The sequence below is a fragment of the Epinephelus lanceolatus genome, chromosome 17, assembly GCF_041903045.1.
Source record: "Epinephelus lanceolatus isolate andai-2023 chromosome 17, ASM4190304v1, whole genome shotgun sequence".
Lineage (NCBI taxonomy): Eukaryota > Metazoa > Chordata > Actinopteri > Perciformes > Serranidae > Epinephelus > Epinephelus lanceolatus.
Window position 1 is genome coordinate 30409840 of NC_135750.1, and position 21871 is coordinate 30431710.

The 21871-nt window shown below is 39.5% G+C and overlaps 1 protein-coding gene across 2 annotated transcripts; it reads right to left on the reverse strand.

Annotated features, from left to right (window-relative positions):
- Positions 1 to 5982: 5982 nt before the first annotated feature.
- Positions 5983 to 19617, reverse strand: LOC117248712 (poly(rC)-binding protein 3). 2 transcript variants are annotated; one of them, XM_033613938.2, is made up of 14 exons: positions 19012 to 19617; positions 17641 to 17681; positions 14026 to 14136; positions 13823 to 13846; positions 13662 to 13694; positions 13445 to 13561; positions 13084 to 13215; positions 12532 to 12660; positions 11629 to 11718; positions 10964 to 11005; positions 10475 to 10550; positions 9479 to 9531; positions 7620 to 7789; positions 5983 to 6340 (listed from the first exon to the last, which is right to left on the reverse strand). In XM_033613938.2, the coding sequence occupies exons 3-14, from the start codon at positions 14101 to 14103 to the stop codon at positions 6304 to 6306; spliced, it is 981 nt and encodes a 326-aa protein (XP_033469829.1). In that variant the 5' UTR covers positions 14104 to 14136; positions 17641 to 17681; positions 19012 to 19617; the 3' UTR covers positions 5983 to 6303. The 2 variants fall into 2 exon arrangements, with proteins under 2 accessions (XP_033469829.1, XP_033469828.1); XM_033613937.2 differs by having other exon boundaries at positions 5983 to 7287.
- Between the last annotated feature and the right edge of the window lie 2254 nt (positions 19618 to 21871).

The window sequence follows — 21871 nt, forward strand, 5'->3', positions numbered from 1 at the left end:
GTTCAAAGTCTGTGAGCTGACCTGGAACTCATGAGAGACACTTGTGTGCATATTCAGTGAGCAGAATATTATTATATTATCATCATATCGTGGAAACAAACTCGGGAGCTAGAGACGTTTTTGGTGTATGCGCCATAGGAATGAGTAGGCGCCATCTTGGCATCTGGCATCTAGGTATCATTAAACATCTATGATGAATCCTTTTGTAGTCATGTGAGCTAGCTAACACCAAATCACTGTGCAACCACTGTCCATAACAGTAAGGTGAACTAGTTAGCTAACTTTACATACTATTGAAATATATTGGCCAATTAGCTGTATAATATTCCAAGTGGGCGGACGTTCTTTTGAGCCATGATGGATCATTTTGTAATTCTTCAAGCAAGAGACTGTGACACACCGTCCACCTCAGAAACCCCTAACAAAAGTGCAGAGGGTGAGGCTAAGGCACCTAGCCATGCTATAACCGTTGCTGACTAAACAGCTACAGGCAAGTAAAACAAGAGAAGACCTGTAAATATTTAGAGAATTATCCCAAGTGCAACTCAATTTTATACAATATATGTAGTAAAGGGTTCCTGCTCTGTCTCTCTTTGAGCTTAGCGGTCCTTGGCTTGAAAAACGATGAAGACACCTGGTCTGAAGGCCCAAACACACTGAAGCATTACACTATTTTTTGCCCCGGCTTCGACTGTTTCGATTTGGAGCATTGATGAAGACCCAGCAGCCACAGCTGTGTTTTCTGCAGCCACAGTGTAAGGAGAGAGCTAAAAGGAATAAAAAGGTAAGGACAATATTTTATTAAAGAAATTAATTACTAAAGGTATACCATGCAGGAATTATGGGCTACTGTTTGAAAACAGCATCACCAGCAGAAGTGAAAGTGAAAGCCAATCCTAGATTCACACCACTTGGCATTTTACCTCACTTTATTTGTGCTTTTTGTGCTGTGTCCACAACCAGGTCTCACTTTGAAGCCGTCGAAATCCAGCACTTGGGCAGTGACTTCCGGCATCAGATACCGGGGAAAAAAGCCATAATTTAATGTTGGCATGATATGCAGCTGGTTGCTGTTTTAGTGTAGAGGCAGCTGGTGGTGTCAAGGGGAATCGTGGCAGGAAAAGACTAAAGTTAAAGCAGAATAAAGGCTAGAGTAGGGTGGGTGGATCCAGCAAACACTGACTTTCACCCATGAGAGCAGTGTTGGCATCCCATAAGAATATAAAGCCAAACCCTGTTCTTATTTTTCTAAACCCAACCATGTGCTTTTGTTGCCTAAACCCATTCACCACAGTTGTCGAAGGGAAAAAAGTATGTTTTGCCATGTTGTACTGACCTAGTGTGTTTATTTTGAAAGAGACTGTATGTAGATGCTGAATTTCCTGTGAGAACAAAAGTGTATTTTCAAAGAAGACAATGCATGTAACAGGCAGAACTTGACACAGCTTCCCAGAACGCCAACAATCAATGCACCCACGGACCCTTGCACATTGTATCTGGACATGAAAAGTCCATGACCAAACATCGATATGTGACGAGATCGCAGTGAGAATGTGTTGGTCATAATTTCCTCTTGGTTGCGAGCTGCTTCCATTTGGCACCTGATCACCTTTTTATAAAGTCACAACCCCACCTGTGCACTGTGCCCAGGTAACACAACAAATTAAGAAGGATATAATAAAATACAGGCTGAGGACAGGGTCTCTGCAGGAAATACACCACCACACTCTCCTGGTGTGGCTACTTGTAGTTACGTTCGTGTGAGTCTGTATAATGTTTATTTTTTATTAGGAAAATCCTGCAAAGCTTACCCTTAATAATAGTAATGATGGCCGACAAAACTAAACAGTGTTCTGCTGCCAACCACCTGACAAAAACAGCAACATGCATCAAACGGTTGCCCTCCTGACTCATGTAACATTAGGCTACCTCAACAGAAATTTATAGAAAATTAACGGGGGTTATATAAAGCATATTGTTCCCGCCTACTTGCGTCCTTTTCCCAAAATACTGCTGGCTCTGTGGAGTTGGAATTTCATATAACATTATTCAAAGATTGATGGGGGTATCTGTAATACACACACAAAGATGCCTAAATAAAGATCTTTTCCTAAAATACTGCTGGTTCTGTGGTGTTGGCATTTCGAGTATGATGCTTGCAGTGTGGCAAGGTAGCATCATGTCAAATGAGACATTTCAATTATCACTTTCAGTGTGTTTGCCCCTTTAATATTTTAAAGCCTTCTCCACACTGCCATGAATAAATTCTCTGGCTGAGAGATGCTGCAAACTTTCATCTATTTATTATTTTGCTGGAATATGGTAATTACAGTTAAAAATGTTGAATCTAAAAATACTGCATTCCGCTTATCAAGCACTCCTGTACTAACCTATAAGCATACTTAATACAGTTGTGAGGTATTTGTACTTTACTTTATTTGATTTTTTTCTACCTGCAGCTTCTGGTCCAAAACATTTCAGAGGGAAATACTGTGCTTCTCACTTCACAAGATTCATCTGACAGCAGCTAGTTTTCTGATAAAGATGAAGAGTGTACAGCCTCTAAGCTCTCTAAGCTGTACTTGTACATCACCACGCTCATAGTGACAATGTTTAGAAGGTAAAAATGTGGAAGTGGCAATGGACTTTTATTTCAACAAAACTAAAGACCTTTACACCATAAACTGATGCAAATTTGAATGCAGGAAACGAAACCTACGTCCTTGGCTGAGGCTGAGGTGAATGTCATGGGTTTTGCAAGTATTTAGCAAGCGGCAGCCTCCAGGGCTGAAAAAATTAAGCCAACAAAGAAGTGCCAAAAACTGCAGTTCTTTGAACAGCCGCTTGAGGTTGGCTCCAGAAGCGAGTTAATCGCCATAGACCCCTTATTAAAATGCCCAGCTTTACAGCAGAAATAAACATGTTTACAGATCCATAACTAATTTCCGCATTCATGACAACTATATGTGGGGTGAATTTTTTTATAACTCACCCATTTACGTTTCTTTAAGCCCTAAAATTACGCATAATTAAGGGGAGGCTGCTTTGAGTGACAGGCTGTCTGCTGATAGTGTCTTCCTCCCCTCGTTCCTCCACAGCACCAACCTCTTGTCCAAATTTGGTCACTTCTGGCTTCAAGATGGCAACGGACCAAATGCCGAACTCGAGGCTTTAGAACAGGAGTTCACAAACCAATGGGTGATGTCATGGTAACTACATCCATTTTTTTTTTACAGTCTACAGTATTTAGTCATGAACTAAAGTTGGTCAAATCAATATTTTGACCTGATGATAGTGCCAGAGAAAAAGTCAGATTCATTGGGATTCATCCTCTGGGGTCCATGAATGACTGTACAAAATTTCACGGTACATTAAAAATTTAAGTTTCACGGCTATGGAAGTGAGCCTTCAAGCATACTGACGGTCGGGCAGAGTAAGAATTGAGGTTGCAGAAAGAGCAAAATATAACTTGTGCTTGTCTGCACCTTACTATGAACTGATGCCCATTTCCATCATGGACCAGCCTTCAGAAAATGAAAATTCCTATCTCCTTTTTTCCCCCTTTCTCTCTATTGTGTGAGTAAATTGGGATTCACACAGAATTACAGCCTGGCAGGTTCTGGTCGTATGGTTTTTGATTATAACTTTTATTCTCCTCTTTTTGGAAAAAAATACAAAGAAGAAACAGTCTCAACCAAAATTATATTGACATATCATATTCCAGTTACACAGGCTTTCATAGTATAAGAATATAGAGCATTTAATGAATATTATTTAAGATTTGACTATGAAGTCTGTGAGAACTGCTCCCAAATGTACAGCACTGTGTAATCACTCTCTTAAAGTACTTGCAGTTCCTCTATAAAATTAAATGGATGATTAATTTAAAAAAAAAAAGATATTTGAGAAAATAACATAATGCAGTGTAATACAATAAACTAAACCACCCAACTGTAATAAAGTAACCGTAGAGTGAGCTCCACTGTAGCCAGCTACATTATAAGTTATGCATCAGTAGGAATAATCCAACATTATGATATAAATTATAACTGATAGAAACCAGTTTACCTGCATACCCATAGTGTGTACTCTTACTACACTATAAGAATATTATAGGACTACAACCGATGAAATTTACATAATGTAAGGTCTCTAGATGTCTTATACTATTTGCTATGTGATGTCGCAAAAGAAACATGATACATTCCCTTGAGATGATAGTAGTAGAGTAGGAGATTTGAAAAACCATAAACCACAAGTTAACTGATAATCACTAAAACACATTTACTGTATCTAGCACAGAAAGTACTATAATAAACTGCTTTACTGACCTATATAGAACTGTGCAAACTACTGAAGGAGTACCATAGACAAAGTAAAAAATACAATTAAGGCACTACAGGCATGCCAGTGTGTCCCTAGAGGAATATTTTTAGAGTACTGCAGTGACTTTTCATCAGGGATTGAGTGACAGCCCTGCCTACCAATTTGCCACAAACTTTCAAGTGGTTATGCACCTAAAAAAAAAAACTATATTTATTTACTTATTTACCTCTAAATTGCTTTTTCAAAACTGCATGATGGCAGCAAGCTCCAAAAAGTGGGACCCTCGCTCCTGCCTGTGTCAGGTTGAAAAAGGAAATCATTAATATAGCATTAGAAGCTGGCTGTGAACTCATAACTGCCCTGGGCACACATCAGCATACATGCAGTACTGTTCTCTGCTGCTACACCTTCCCCGAGGTTCAAATGTCATCCTTCACTGTCATTACATTTCTGCCCCCATTAACTATTGATTATCTCCACTTCAGCATTTCGAGCCCTCCTGTGGAAATGGCCCACATGGCTCACTACCCATACTCCACGGATCGGGCGGAACAGAAGTGCCAACCCCTTGGTTTTTACAGTAAAGGCGGGGGGTACTGCTTCACAGGGGGGCAGGGGTTAAGAGGGACAGAGTGGGACACAGAGCAGCAAGGACTGCCTTCGCTGTACCCTTCCTGCCCATTAGCAGTATGCTTGAGCAGACAACTGGAGGTTAAGTTGTTCTTTTCCAGGACCCGTGAGAATTTTGCCACAACATGTGTTGAATATTTACTGTGAGGTTAGTCCAAGTTTGCTTCTGTTTTTCAGGAGAGTGCAGGTAGAAAAGTTTGTCTGAGCAGCAACTTTATGCCCTCTGCCATCAACAAAGTGCATCTGTAATACCACGGACTAGTTAGTGCAATGTTCTCTTTATATACCTGCCAAAACCTCTAAATGCGAGTGCTGCAAACTGCCAATGGCCGCTATTACTGCTGTCTAGTGTTTCTATACATCAGTATCACTGCTGTTTAATGTTTTACATGTTCTGATACACATTTCCTCTTTGGTGAAAAATATCAGGAGATAGAGAAAGGGTATCTGTTTGTTATAAGTCATATTATTCTGGATGATTTATAGGAGTTAGACAGAGACAAGGGCATAAGGTTTTGTTTCAACATTGGGGACACACACACACATCATCACACATTTCCTGCACTCTGATAAATGTTTCTGCATTGATTTATGTTGTAAATGCCTTAAATTTTATCATTATAAAAGCCCTCTGCTACTTAGAGCTACTTATGTTTTCTGTACATGTTCTAAATATAAGGATTTGCATCATTAAAATGTGAAAATTATGTAACTATCACATCATATCCCAATAAATACCTTATCCACTGGCACTACGTGTACACAAAGTATAACAAACTCATATTTTTAAATATCTTGTTCATACAAAAAAAAAACCTACAAAAAGCTCTCGAAGTTATTAACAGTGATTCCGGCTGAGTGGAAATTTGTTGCTCTGATTAATATACAATTAAAGCTCAAAGCCACTTAAAAGTAAACAACGAATAAATCATCAGAGTAGATGTACTTAAGAGTCAGAGTAATCAACAAAAGTAAAAGATTTTTTTTTTCACTGACAAAATTACAACAAAACAGCCAATCTGTATTCATAAAAAGTTCCATTTATTTCAAAGTCATTTCATCAACAAATATTACAAATCTGCATTGTTTGGGGGGAGACCCACTCCAGAAACACATGAATAAAACATTTATCACAATAATTGCTCAGAGTCCATTTTAGATGCTGAAAGTTGAAGCATTCCAGTCATTTAGGTTGGAAAATAAACAAGACACATGCTATCATACAGAAACAATAAATGAGTTAGTTAGGCCAGTCCCGCTCTACAGGATTATTGTGTAGAGTGAAATCCACAAGAATCCCATGTGGCTTTAGGATAATCCCATCAGAACTGCAACAGCGCAACGCTACTACAGAACACCCAAGCCTGTTAACACTGATGAGAGCCTATAGTGAAGGAAAGGTTAAGTTGACAATCCTTGTTAAAAAATACTGACACACTGACTTCTACTGTACAAGACAAACATTTTAACAGCCTGCTGCCAACAAAGCACCACGTCTCATGATTCTAGTTTGCGTTATCTAACAAAGAATGAATGTAAACTAGTGACACAGAAAGAAAACTACAGCAATGTTTGCATCATGTGAATGAAAATATATGCATGATACCTCTCCTGGAGTAAGTCTTCATATAAAGCTCTGTAACATGAATCCATTTGAAAAAATAGTTTTTTCTAGGATACTAATACAAGCCTGAGTTACCCACCTTAATTGTTATGCATGTCTGCTGATAATACTGAGTTAATATGCACCTCTGCTGCCTGTTTTAATTAATGAGAACATGTTTTGATACTACCATCCTTTCAGTGTGTTTCCAATATTCTCCTGATTTATGGAAAACAAGTGCTACATGGGCAAAACTTACACGCACCGGTGTAAGCTATTTTTAAGCCTTTATGCTAAATTTTAAATAATTTCTCATCATTTAATAATGTCTTAGCAGTCAGACACACTGACTAGACTTAAAAAGCAGACATCAATAAGGAGCGAACTTCTGGCGCTCAGATTTTTTGATGCCAGAGGTTGGCATTTTTGCGGTGTAAGGGGATAAACCCTGAGTTAGGCTGGAAGCGGCTGCTGGGTGGACAGCCAGGAGAGGGAGAGTTTTCATGCCAAGCAGGCTGGAAACAGGGACGGCATAATGTGGGTTTTGGATGGTTTGTAAGGTGGAGGGAGAGTGGACGTTAATGGTGGGGGCTGGGGTGGTGGCCGCCAGGACGGCCATAGAGGTAGCAGCTGTGGAGGCAGTGGGAGCGGACTGAGAGAAGCTCACGTTGAGGTCAACTGGGGTCGCAGAGGAAGCGGCCTGCATGGTGTATTTAGCCATCTCTAAGCTGCAGGTTGTGACGTTTGGAGGGGGAGATGAGACAGTGAGGGGTTAAGAGGAGACAGTGAAAGATGAGAAGGAGGATGATGGGTGAGACAAAGGAGAAGGGAGGTGAGAGAGAGGAGAAAACATAAGTATCAAAGAAGGAATGTGTTAAAAAGCAGAGACAATAAGGATTTTAATGCAGTCCATAGAACGGAGCGGTGAGACGGAACAAATCCAGCCTCACTCTGAGCACAATAACTCTGCCCTCATACAATAGCATGGTGTTTGGCTGTCTTATCATCAGGCTGCTATGTGATGCCCTGCTGGACGTGGCCACCCTGCGTAATGTCTTACCTGGCGTTGATGAGGTACTGGGCGACGCTGATGCTGGCCGGCGAGCCTGTGATCGTGACTTGGCGCATGGCTGAGCCATCAGTGGCGCTGGCAATTTTGATGTGAGCTCCAGAGACCTGGCGGATCTCATTGATCTTGCTGCCTTGTCTTCCAATTATGCAGCCAATAAACTAGAAAGGGAGTGAATAGAAACATGTAAATGGAAAAACAGCTCATGTTTTAATGCTTTTCAGGAATTAGATTTCAAAACAGCGTTGGGAAGCAAATGCCATGGTGATAGCAGCACCACCACAGTCTCCTGGTAGTTTTCTACAGAAGATAACCTCATTCCCCAGCTGTGTTATTGTTACAGCAGAAAATATGTCCATGATGCATTGTATCCATATCACATACACACCATGCTGTATTTCTAAGATCACATAAGGTTAGTTGCCAACACTGTGAATGTTATCACTAGGACACTGGCTAGTTTGACATTTTGGGAGATACAATTATTTGCTTTGTTGCCAAGAGTTGTATGTGAGCTCTCTCATGTTGTAAGGTAAATATGAAGCTATCACCAGCAGCTGGTTAGCTTAGCTTAGCACCTAGACTGGAAACAGGGGAAAACAGCCACCATCCAGCGCCTCTAAAGCTCACTTCTTATAATGTTATATTTGGCTTGTTTGATTCATTCAAAAACCAATGTGTAAACAAAACTATCTGAGGTAACTGAGTGTTCACGAGCAGCACCCTCTGGGGACATAAAAATGAAGCCTGCAGGGAAGTGCTAAAAACTGCAGTTCCTCTAATTGCCACTTGAGGCTGGCTCCAAGAGTCAGTCAATTCCCTTAGACCTCCATATTAAAATGCCCGACTTAACAGCAGAAATAAACATGTTTACAGCCCAGTACTATAGTCTCTATAGCTAATTTACCCATTAAAGTCAACTGTAAAGGGGTTAATTTTTATATAACTCACCCATTTACATTTTATTAAAGTTTAAGGACAGACGCTTTGAGTGACAGGCTGTCTCATAGACCATCTATGAGACAGATTGACCCTGCTCTTCAATCTGCTCCTCTGCAGCATTCAAGACAGCGACAGCCAAAATGCCAAACTCGAGGCTTCAAAACAGGAGTCCACAAACCAGTGGATGACATCTCAGTGACTACATCCATTATTTTGTACAGTCTGGCAATCTCAAGGTGTTACAAAACTCCAGGAAGTCACTGCTCCTGCCCAGGAAATAGTCCAGCACCACCAAAAGTTATTTTGTTTTTTGCACAGATTAAGCAAGCATGTCAGATAAAATATAGTGACAGAACCAGACTAGTCGTTTCCTCGTTTTCATTATGTGAAGCTAACTAGCTGCTGACTGTAGCTTCATATTTACAGCACAGGAATGGTATCGATCGTCTCATCTACTCCCTGCGAGAAAGTAAAAGACTCTATTTTCCAGAGACAACCCTTAAAACACTGGAAAATGTTTGGTTATACTTTGTGTAATTCCATAGAAATATAAAACTTATATAACCACTGATGTAATTTTGAGATGATTCATGAGTCTGATAATACATGAAAATAATTGTATCTAAGGCTAAGAGAGTACAGCTAATAGACTGCTCTCAAGCCTCTTAGTCTTTTATTGTTGATCCATTAATAGCTTCTGGTATTATAAATGCCACAACAACTTAATACTACAATGAGTTTGATTTATATATCCAATAATTTATGCTTAAAAAAAGCAGGTGGAGGTTTTTGTGCCCAAAAATTCCTCATTACAGCTGTCCTCCCAGAAAGTGTTAATGGAGTAAGTAGCGTGAGGATTAACGGTGCGAGTTTTAGTGCTGGAAGAACACAAACAATGTGGCACTTACATCATTAGGTATTGCCAGCTCTTGTGAACTTGTGGGGGCAGATGCATCCAATCCTGCAAAGTAGAACAAGGAATGCAAACAACAGTATGGCACTAATGGCTTTCACTTTCATTGCATGACAAGTTAACCTACTTTGTCTAGTTTACACTGCTAAAGTAGAGACATGAAAATGGCAAATGGCAAGAAAATCCTTCTAGACTGACACATTTACTGTCTATACATATTCATCACATATTCTATGCACATATTTTACATTACTACAGTAAGCTACGTTTTCATTTAAATAAGTGTGTTTCATAACACCATCATGTCTGTATAATCAACATGTTGTAATGTTTTGTCCTCGGTTAGTTGTGGCAGAGTAAATGAGTACATGGGGTGGTTGAGGTCAGGGATGGTCTGGCCAAGACAATGTTAGATTTGGAGGAGAAATGTTGCAGAGGTGGAGGATGGGGTCGAGAGATTAGGATTTGTTTTGGAGAGGGAAACTGGGCAAATGGAGCTGAATTTATTTTGGGAGGATATGAGAAATAGTGAGAAATGGTTAAATATTTACTAAACTGTAAATATTTCTGACATTTTTCACATTCCCCTCTCAGAGAACTCTGCTGTTTTACTTTTGTATTTCCTTCTGTCTGCTTCAATATGTCACACACTCTTTTTGGATTATAAATATTTCAGTGACTAACTTTCAAGATTGTTGATAACAAACTAGTTTGGTGGCTTAACCTTAAAACTTCACAATCATATTCACTGTTCTTTTGTTTTCATCTATTTTCTGGCGTAAATAGATGCAAATACCAATGCGATGCAGGTTATATGCACATCTCTGTAAAGCCACCTTCCATAAAAAACCTGTGAGAGCATCTGTAAACTCTGAGAGAATGAAGACATCCTTGATCTTCTCTGAAGTGACAGGGGTGTTGATGGTGTGATTCGAAGAGGAGTGAAGACAGAGGGATAGATGGACTTCCCCAGGGAGCCGTGGGTACGTACCAGGGAAGGTAGGGTTGCTCTGCCCAAGGGAAGGGAGGGGGATATGCTGCATAGCCAACTGGTGAAGCTTGGTCAACTGCAGGGTAGGAAGGAAGTTAGAGCTAACCAATCAAACTGGATTATTTCAGAGGAGCTGACAGCTACAATACAGAGCCAATCTGAAGTTCACAAACATCACAGATGGTGTCAGTGTGAAGAGATTCATTTCCTTCAGAAAGCATGCTGGCTTCTCATGGCAGTCATCTGAAAATACAGTCACATCTCTGGCTACAAAGCTACAACTGATCATGAACTCTTAGGATCTTCACTTTCAATTCAATCAATGCATGCTGCTACAACGTGTTAGTGTTAGTAATGTCAACAGATCAGGGTTATTGAAGTTTCATCTTTGCAGAGTAGGGTACACAGAGGGCATTGTGGTGGCTTGGAGGGAATGGGCAGGAGTAGGTCATTGGGGTGGATGTCGGTCACTCAAATGAGCATACTTACATCTTGATGCGCAAAAGCATACTGCCCTGGAATTGCAAAGGCCTGAAAGGCATAAGAGAAAAGATGTGGTTATGTGCACGCAGACATGTTCAAACATGTCACTTGAAATGTGAATTTGTCACAGAGTTTGAACTCAGTGCAGTGAGTGCATTTCTAAAAATCCATTCTGTTCCTCTTCTCCATAGCTCTAATGTGTATGGATTTGATGGAATTTCATTTAAATGTCATCTGCTGTTTTTCCCCCTCTTTGACCATGGCCAGAAATCCAATAACATAAACAGATGTCTGATAGGTCAGAGCAGACTGTGCCAAATTCAGGACAGCGACTAGCCAGCTCATGGAAAACATGAGCTTTAGTCACGACATCTTTCAGGTCTCAGACTGCAGGGGGATTATTAATGTAAATGACTGTTATTCATATCACAGACACATTACAGCTTGGCTGAATACTTTCTAATGTGATCATTACCTCATCTTATTGCTTACAGCATTACAAAATGAAGAGCTTATTGCTGTATAATTACATGGATGTGTCCCTCTAGTGGTGAAATATGCTTAATGATCAGCGCGACTGAGCTCCCACAAAATGAGAAGCCTATTCAATTGTTATGCTTTTAACAAAGCTGCTAAAATCACAGCTAAATAACTCCCATATTGCTACTTACTTGTGCAGAGTGTTGTGGTGCTAATACTGCATGGGCTCCAGCAGGTATGGCCTTGGGACGGTAGGGAATAGTCGCTCCTTTCGGTGGAGACTAGAAACACAGTCATGCAAACCAAAAAGGCAGAATTTATACACTGCTGCAACTGAGAAAAGAACTCTTGCTGGCACTGATGCATTTTATATCCCTTTTTATATCGCTTGCTGAATCTTTTTATTCCTCCTTTCATCGGCTGGGAAAGTTACATGAGACCTTGGACCAAAGAAACCTATGATACAACTGTGAATAGTCCTGAAAATAGGGTATTGGTGAGGATGTGTTAACCATACAACAAGAATAGGTGGATGCTGCACTTGAATCTAAAGTCATCCGTCTTACTTAGGAGTCCATTTTACCCACAGTTTCAATCGTACATAAATAATTATTTTAAAATGTGTTGTACAGTATAATATACATCACGGATTCTTATCCAGGGGTATTTGTACCCAAGAGGGTACTTCTGCAGTTACAGGGGATATGTGGAAAACTAATTAACTCAACTAGCTCAACTGAAAAAACAGGAATTATGATTTGATTGAAAAAAAATATATTCACATATTTGTGTTAAACAGGACTGACATCTTTAGACAGGTCTTTGGATGTATGCCTGACAGAAAAAATGATTACCAGAAAAAATGACATCATAGCAAATAGTGCTATTGTTGTTGCACATCTCATGAGGACGACCAACCACAACCTGAACACAAATCTGTAGCCTTGCAGGAGTAACATTTCGCTGAGACTGAAAATACCCTGAATGTGCCACTGAATACCTTTTACCACCTCCCACATAAACAAATGTGACATACTTGACGCCTAAATAGAGCTGTTGAACGTGAAGATCATCTGCTGTCTGACAGTGCTTACCTCCAGCATGACAGAGCAGATGTGTCTTACACACTGAGTGATGGCCTGTGGAGTGCCGGAGATTGTGACAGCCCTCTCTGTAGAGTCCGGCAGCATGTCTCCTGCCACCTGAACCTGAGCGCCTGTGGTCTTAACATCACCAGACAACAGAAGAAACAAAGGCTATTTATTGCTGAAAAGAGCACACCATCACCCAAATTGAAATGCTGTTTCAAGCACCCGCAAATTACCCCGAACACATTTTGACATGCAGGGAGCAGCTGCAAGCCAAATAGCAATGTGTGCTCCAATATTTGAAGAGGCGTACACAAATATTGTCCATTCAGAATGAGTATTCAGCCTCCGCCGATCTTTACAGGAATAATCAGTGGGATTTTCATGAGTAGCAACCGCAAAAAATACATACATTTTAAGGCAGAGAAAAACAAGAAAAGTTTGAGTGGAGTGTTTGATACTCAAGGTGTCAAAGCAGCAGGGAGGAGGTTTTCTGTCCCTGTTTGGGTGCAGAAAAACAACTTCCTGGTAAAAAATAAAAACGAAAAGGGCTCCTACCTCTCTGATCTCTTTGATCTTTGAGCCTCCTTTGCCAATCAGTGAGCCACACTGGCTCCCTGGGAAAACCAGACGAAGTGTCACAGGTGGCTTGCTTGTCACGTTGCTGTTTGTCATTGCTGCGGTAATATCCTGAGGGAGGATTCAAAATATGTTGGGGTTTTTTCAGCACTGACTGTAACAACCTCAGCTTTATTTGACAAGTCTCTCTTTTTTTAAAGACAATAAAAGGTGCACTCAGTGTCCTTCACATTTCAGACAAAATCTTTTAAAGAATCTTTCTTAAACTTTTAACTTTTCTAAACTGATTTTATTGACGATATGTTGCAGCAGAGTTTGTTGCACGTTTGTTTTGCTGTACCTCCTCAAACTTCTGTGCGATCATGGAGAAAGCTCTGAAGATGCCCTCTGTGGGTCCTGTGATGGTGACAATTCTCTCGGGAGATGATCCCTCTGATATGTTAATACGAGCACCACTCTGAAAACACAAATCCACAGTTGTTTTAACCTCGATTTGCTGTAATTGATCTGCCAGAACACATTAAATTGTACGTGTTTTCACAGTAGTCAATGCTCACCTCCTCCCTCATTTTCTTTACTGTTTCTCCTTTCTGGAATCATGTAGGAAAATATAAATCAGTAGGATTGATTAGCTTCGTAAAGTGGAGGAGACAAGACAATCAGAAAAAAACAGTTTATATAAAAAATTGCTGATGTATTGAAAAATAAATAAATCTACCTTTCCAATTATGCTGCCAACTTCCTGTGAATGAAAAGATAACAGCGCTAAACAAGCAAGTGGCAACACACAAGACTTTCTCTTAACAGCTTTTCACATTTAGAGCAGGATGTAATCATTTTAACAACGACGACATGCTATTACCAGACCATTAGGATGTTACTACAAAGAAACACTCAGCTATTTCCACATTTGTCTATTACCTTTCCATGCATCAGCAGCCTCAGTGTCAGTGTAACATTCAGACTCCCATCTGAAGCCATTTCTTCCTTGTCAGACATTCTCTGTGTTTTCCAAACTTTAAAGTAAACCCTCTGCAAAAAAGAAAGAAATGGTTCAACACAGTTCCTGTGTATAAAAAGAGCTCTAGTATGTGAGGTAATCTACAATGTCCTGTTTTTTTAAACAAATGTTATTACGATTTCAAACTATGTGTGGGTATAAGAGAGACAGTTCACTCTAAAATCATAACTAAATATTTTTCCTCTTCTCTGCAGTGTTGTTTATCTGTTCAGACTGATTTGGTCTAAGTTGCAGGGTAGATATCAGCAGTAAAGCTGTCTGCCTTCACTCAAATGTAATGGTAATAGATGGCACTCGGCTTGTGGTGCTCAAAACGCCAGAAAAATATGTTCAATCAAAACTCAACAGCAATGTTTCTTTACAAAAATCATGACCTAATTACTGAAGATAATCCACTTGTTGTGAGCAGTTTCATGTAGGAACTACCTGTAAAACTTCAATTAAGAGCCTGGTCCCTAAACGCTGAGTCCCTTTCACTAGCCTGGTGTTGCTACACATTCTGCCTGGTCTGGTTGCCAAGCAGTTCATTTTTATAGTTTTTTGATGTATAAAACCTTGTTTTTGGCTACCCATTTGAACAAACGTTAGATACCTGTATAGATCGCACATACAAATATGTTTAAACTATCAGAACAGACATGCTACACATCTTAAGCTCAATTAGATTCTCCACAATTCAGTCATTCAGTTCACTTTACTGAAACCATGAGCCCTGAAGAAAAATTCATTTAGATGTACCGCCATGGTAAACAAGAGGGCCGGAAAAAAAGTGGTGACTCCCTTCTTCTGTCGCTGTCATAAAGGCAGAATATGTGTCCATTCCTCAATTACCCAACAAGTTATTTATATTTTTTTAGTCTGTAAAGGTCCACTGAACAAAAAGATCAAAAAAGTTTTTCATAAAAAGTAATCCAAGTTATGAATACTGTTTTAACAGGATTAAGTGGTGTTGTGTTGGTATGACGGGTGCCGTTAAACAAGTGTCATGCCCTGTCTGTCAAATGAATGATACATAATTGATGTATTATTCCAAGTAATATTCATACTGGTTCAAATAGTTTGATTGTATTTTCTCATCTTTGCTGAGCAACAGTTTTGTGTAAAAAGAATGAAAGGCCTGTCCCAAATAAAAGTCTGTTAAGTTCAGTGATTTAAGCAAATAATAGCTTGGGTTATTAATTCAAGTTTTACAGTATGTTCTTTCTTCCAAATTACACCCACCAACCATATCACTGCGCAGAAGGAAGTGTGCATCTACTGCTAGCTCACTGAGCACCACTGAGCTAACTAACGCTACAGCTCACCATGACGCCATTAATGTTTACATCTCGTTTTGTGGTGAGCACAAGCCTCCCATGTGCATTGATAGGGTTGTTGGGTATAATTCAGTAAAAAAAAAACAAAAAAAAACAACAACAAATAGTTCCTACATAAACTGTTCACAAAAAAGTCTGTGGATTATCTTTAGTATCCAGGTCATGATTTCTGGAAAAAGACATTGCCACTGAGTTTGTCAAATGTATTTTTCGAGTGCCATCTAGTTCCATTATATTCAACAGAAGCCAGACATCTCTCTGGCTGATATCTCCGACACTCGGTAACTCACACTAAAACAATCTAGACTGATAAACAGCACCACAGGTAAGAGGAAAATGTGTATTTTTGATTTTGGGGTGTACTGTCCCTTTAAGCTCCAATAGATTTCCAGCCTTTTCCAATCTTTGTCTGTTAAGCCATTGTGGTTATCATCATGCTAACCACTCTGTTTTTCTTCTATTCATTACAGCCAAACTGCTGCAGCTGCAGGAAATGTGAAATGTATCATCTCCTGTGCTCCACAAGATTTTCCTGGGAAAGAGCTACCAGACACAGAAAATGTAAAAGCTTTCATGAACTGTGTGTAAGCTGCATCTTCATTGTTAAATCTGTCTGCAACAGAGATAAAATAGATTTCTATTTAAAAATGTTATGGATCATTACCTTAACCATGGGGAATGTAAAATGCTCCAAAGTTGTAAGAGTCATTTTTATGCTGCTAAGAGGAGCCAAATTCCCTTTTATAGAATTTATCAAGGGGCCGCTGCTCTCTGAAGAGTTGTGGATCATTGTTGTTTGTCTTCTGACCGTGTAGTTGTGAGTGGGGGAAGATAAGCCTATCACTAGGTGCAATCTTCACATGGGACCGTGTCTTTAGTTCCGGCTAAATACAAGTTGTGTGAGTCCCTTGGATAAGATAAGATACAAAGGAAGCCACTTGTGCTGTGGCGGCCTGAGGATCAAGTGATGTGTGTGTGACTGTCTCTTAATATCACACCACACAATGTCGGCTCTGTTGTGGCCGCGTATCCAATTGGTTGTACTTGCAGAACAAATAAAGAATGTCTCGATGCAGTGTAGGAAGGGCAGCTTATTGCACCATAACAGACAGAGAGAAGACTTAAAGTCTGCAAAGGACCAAGGTCACCTTGTTTATTAGACCATCATGGTTCTGAGAAATACCTTCACCATATATTTTTTACACAGGTCTTGGTAAAGCTCAGTGTTTCACAGACATTGAATTGATCAAGAGGAACAATTTGTGACTTAACAAAATAATCTAAATGTAGAAATGGTAATTTAACAAGTTACTGCTTGCATGGAGTGATTAAGCAATCACACGTGAGACTTCACCTAAAACCGATTGGCTTAATGCAAATAGTGGATTTACTTTTAGAGGGCTTGGTAAAAAGGGGAGGGAACATGCCGGCACCATATTGGTGAGTGTGCGGTGCTCCCAGTTAATCCAGAGTTTAATTCCATCATACTCTAGGGTTTTAACAGTATGCACATGGACATGTTTAAAGCAACAGTTCGACATTTTGAGAAATACACCTATCTTGCAGAGAGTTAGATGAGAACATGGACACCATTCTCATGTCTGTACAGTGAATATGGAGCAGTAACCAGCAGCCCATTAGCTTAGCTTAGCATAAGGAGTGGAAACAGAGGGAAACAGCAAGCATGGCTCTGTCCAAAGGCAACAAAATCTGCCTATCAGCACCTGTGAGGCTCACTAATTAACATGTTATATCTCATTTATTAAATCCATAACAAAGTGTAGAAATTGTGTGGGTTATAGATTATTCTGTGGCTCTGACCAGCAGCCAAGCAAACTGTGGAGGCTCCAAGGAGTTACTGCTTCCAGTCCAGCACATAACTGCCTGCAAAACACTGAAATGCAATTTTTACACTTCACTTAATCCCTGAACAAATTAAACAAACAATATATAATGTCTTCATGTAGAGGGGCTGGATTTTGTGGCCTTCAGACAGTCAGGCTAGCTGTTTACCCTGTTTCTGGTCTTTATGCTAAGCTAACTGGCCGCTAGCTGAAGCTTCATATAACAGACAGATATGAAAGTGGTATCAATCTTCTCAGTTAACTCTCTGTAACAAAGTGAAATCATATTTCCCAAAATGTCAGACTATTTCATGACATGTGACCCCCCCCCACAGACCCCTGCTTAGATACTCACACAAACCAATGAATACAGAGCTCTCTGCCGCCATTCCACACCTAAAAAAAAGACCAAAAATGAGTGTGGGTTTGACTCAAGCATGCTAACTCTGAGGATAACACAATTCTCACTAATTATCCAATGAAACGTGGCAATATCAGTAAATACCAAGTAAATAAAACATAGCTTAACAGAAGCAGAGACAAGTTTACAATAAGATATTGTTCTAGCACATACCACTCTTGATAATACCAGACTGAGCTACAGGACTTACTCCAAACGATGTCATGAATATGTGGAGGATATCTTACTGCTAACAAGACTTGCAGCTATTCTCTTTTCTGTGTATGTATCATTATAAAGTTACAGTGGATACATCAGATAAACAGCAACATCTCTGTCTAATCCTATAGGCTGGGATTTGTTTAGTTAATGCTAAGACCCTTTTGACCCATTTCTGTCACCTCTAGCACGTCAGCGCCCACTCAAGACTTCCGAACAAAACACTGGTGCACAACAGCACCCGCAGAGTATACATGATAAAACAGATAATCTACAGGAACCCAGCTCCCAGAGCACTGACAGGCAGAAATGTGCTTCAGACAATAAAAAAACAGGGCATTAATCCTTGAGGGAAATGGAGAACATTGTCTAAGTGGATTACTTGAGGGGTTTCATTAGAAAATATATTCCATATTTGAGGCTAAAACAAAGGATTTTTTACATTCTGGAAATTGTAATGCAAAGATTATTGTATTCTACAAGATTATCGCATACAATAGAGCTCCTGTTTAGTGAGCAAAGCTCCCAAACAGACAATAATTCAGACTTTGTTCTATATATCTTGAAACGTGTTAAATTATTTATCTTTATCATAATGAAAGATTTCCACTAACCCATGACTAATCACTTGTTAAATATTTAAAGTAACGTCCTATTAATAACCATCAAATATCAGACTGTAAGCATGGGGCCACGCAGCATGGCATTCCTCCCTCAACACAAAGGTAACACTATCACAGATTCATGTTTGGTTTAGTGTGATAAGTCATTGTAGCCCAAACTATCTCTGAAGTTAACAGTGCAACAAAATGCATTTACAACACAGCAGAGTCCGGACACACAACCAGCACAAATTAACTAATAGGAGTCAGGAGTGGTGCATTAAAATGAAGAACGGACTCTTTGTTTCCCTTTAAATGTACAGAACCGAAAAGGGCGACTGAATTAAAAGTTAAACTTCAACTTTGTGTCTTTCTAAACCCTTACATTACTACAGTCTGCATTGTTACCAGTAGAAACTAAGCTGTGAAGGAGTCTGGCACTTGTAGTTGTGGCTCAGTGAGAGGCCTGTAATGCAACAAGAATGATTAGTTCCAAAGTACTGACCTTATATACAAAATACTTGCTCCTCTTCTGTATTTCTGGTATCACCTAAATGAACGGCCTTTTAGTTTGTAGTCCGTGTTCAATGTTTGCCCCCTTTGTTGTCAGCTATCCACAGAGTGGACAGATGGTTCCCTGTGCCCTCAGACCGGCTGGAGCGGAGGCTGGCTTTGCTATTAGTCCCTCAGCTTAGCCCAAGATAAGCCCCTACGCAGGGCAAGTGAACCCGCATCTCTTGCCTAATTCTCTCTGTCACAGCCACCAAAGAGGCGTTCCTCCGCACGGAGATCCACAAGCTGAAGAGGCCTGAGGGCAGGGCAAAGAGGCTCTTTGACTGGACACTGTCCAGCTCAGATAGAGCAGGCTACAGTTAGAGCCGCCACAACAAAAAATCGGAGAAGTCTAGCCTTTTGCAGTCATCAAAAACACACATAGAGACACTGAAGAGAAGCTTTGTTAACCGATGTTGCTCTGAGACTAACAACTCTGCATGACTGCTGTGTTCTTCATTAGATTTTCAGAGAGCTTCCTGCCTGCACAGGGCCGGATTTTCTCTAAAAATAAATCTCCCTGTATGAAATCGGTGCTTTGTACAAGGACCCCAACTAATTGAGGGCTGGGAAGGACAATGTGGCGTTTGAGGTATTTAGTGATGTTAAGCACAATGTCTTCATGGGGTGCTTCTCCCCCCTCTGTGCCTCTGCCCTCCCCCACACCAAGCCCTTCTGCCCTTGTAATGAGGCCATACTGGATACAATACAGCCCTTCTGCACAGAAAAATGTATTCAGCTGAGCTTCAAAATTGTGAGGGAAATGAATCAGTGAAGCATAAGTGGCATATTTAATTACTACTCACTGCGTTGCACGGGGACAATGACGGCTGCTGTGAGCCTCATGGCCGTCTATCAGACATCTAAGCAGGCCACACCACATTCACTTCTCAACTAGGATTTCAATACAACTTCCAAGTTTTATTTCTATGATTAAAAGGACTGAATGTGCTTATGAGAACATGAAAATGCAGATAGTCCTGAAAAGCAAAAGAATTTTACTTTTTCCACTTTTTTAAGGGACTTTTCCAGGGTTAAGACCAGGTTAGGTTGGAATTAGGGGGTTAAAGAAAGGTCAGCAACAGCCAAGAAAACTATAATTGAAAACTTGAACAACAGTGTATTTTTGTTTCCAAACTGCAAACAAAATCCACAACAAAGCTATCAAAGCTGTCAAGGGCATGGGCATCTGACAAAGTATGTGACAGTTATTTCTATCCTTTCAGAGACCATGAGATGATCAGGCATTTCATGCCAATCATTTGTGACTAATTTCCTCTCCTTCATGTACCTTGTGTGTCAATGAGATTAGGAGTTGGGGATTATATGTAATGGGATTACTGTGGAGCGATTACAGAGACGTGCTGGTGTAATCAGTTACAGTTACTGAAAGCAGGGTAGATTTCAGATCAAGAATGCCTGAAAAATGAAAGGAAAGGGGTCATAGTTGCGCCAATTTACCTAAACTGAAAGAAAGTAGAGGATAAATATAATATACACATGGTTCTTTCATCATTAGCGTTAATAACACTCCATAGGTCTAGTAGTAATCATTGCACTAAAATAAACTTTCTAACCATAAATTTTTAATAAGATTTTGAATGCAAACCATTTGAAATTAATTTACTCATTAATGTGCTGTGTGTGTCAATGAGAATAAGAGTCAGGGATGATATGTATTGGGGTTACTGTGACTTGCTGGTATAATCTACTACAGTTACTAAAAGCAGTTACTGAGTCTAAATTTCACATTTCTGTAAATGTATAGCCTGAAAAATGAGGGGAGGGGAGTATAGTTGATATCCTTCTACTATGAATGAATGGTTTTGAAGGATAAATATAATATTCATGTGGGTCAATATCTGTGTTTAACTTTAATGTCTAATAGATATCTGAAGACAGTAGGTCACCTTACATTTACTCCTCAGGATTTCTATACCAAATCATGATTAAAAGAGTAAAGTGCCTGTGAGGACTGCAAGATGAATGTTAATCTAGAAAGTGAGAGTAATAGTTTTTTTAATTTTATATTTTAGAAGACTTTGTGCATTTGGGCATCAGGTTTAGGTTAGGAGTAGGGTAAAACAATGAAGATCAATAACAACTGACCCATAAAAAAGAGGGGGAGGGGTACCTAATGTAGGTCTGCCTACATTGATTTTTATCATCATTTGTGGTTCGCTATAATAAAGCTTTTCAGGCCTGGTAGCCCACTCAAAAATCTGATATATCAGCATGTATCAAAATGACTTATGTATCAATATTTGTTTCTCATCAATATCCAAAGCATATGAGTCATATATGTGTGTACATGTATATGATGATGTCAAATTTTCTTTTTTTAAATTTAAACTTTTTTTTATCAAAGTTTCATGTATGTCCAATGCATTTTCACAATTACCAGGATCTCTAATAAGGAAGGAAAAATCCCAAAATATTGAAAATATGACATTTTTTTGTGTGTGTGGATTATTTTGTCTTTATGCTTTGGATTAAATAAATGAGCTGATGTAAAGAAACAAGTTTTTCATACCTTACTCTGAGGCTGCAATCCTGCAGTATCCTTTACTTGTGTATGTACCATTACACATATAAGAACAAACACAGTAGATACTTTGTCTTTTCAAACATTTTGCAGAACTCACTGAAAAATGTATCTGACTCTTCATTATTGCTATTCATATTGTACATGCCTGTAAAGTACTGCATAGCCACATTTTCATATTACTTAAAATTACAATAGATGCTATAAAGCCTATGTTTATGTTATGTTATGTTATGTTTATGTTGAATATATAGGTATATATTGCTGA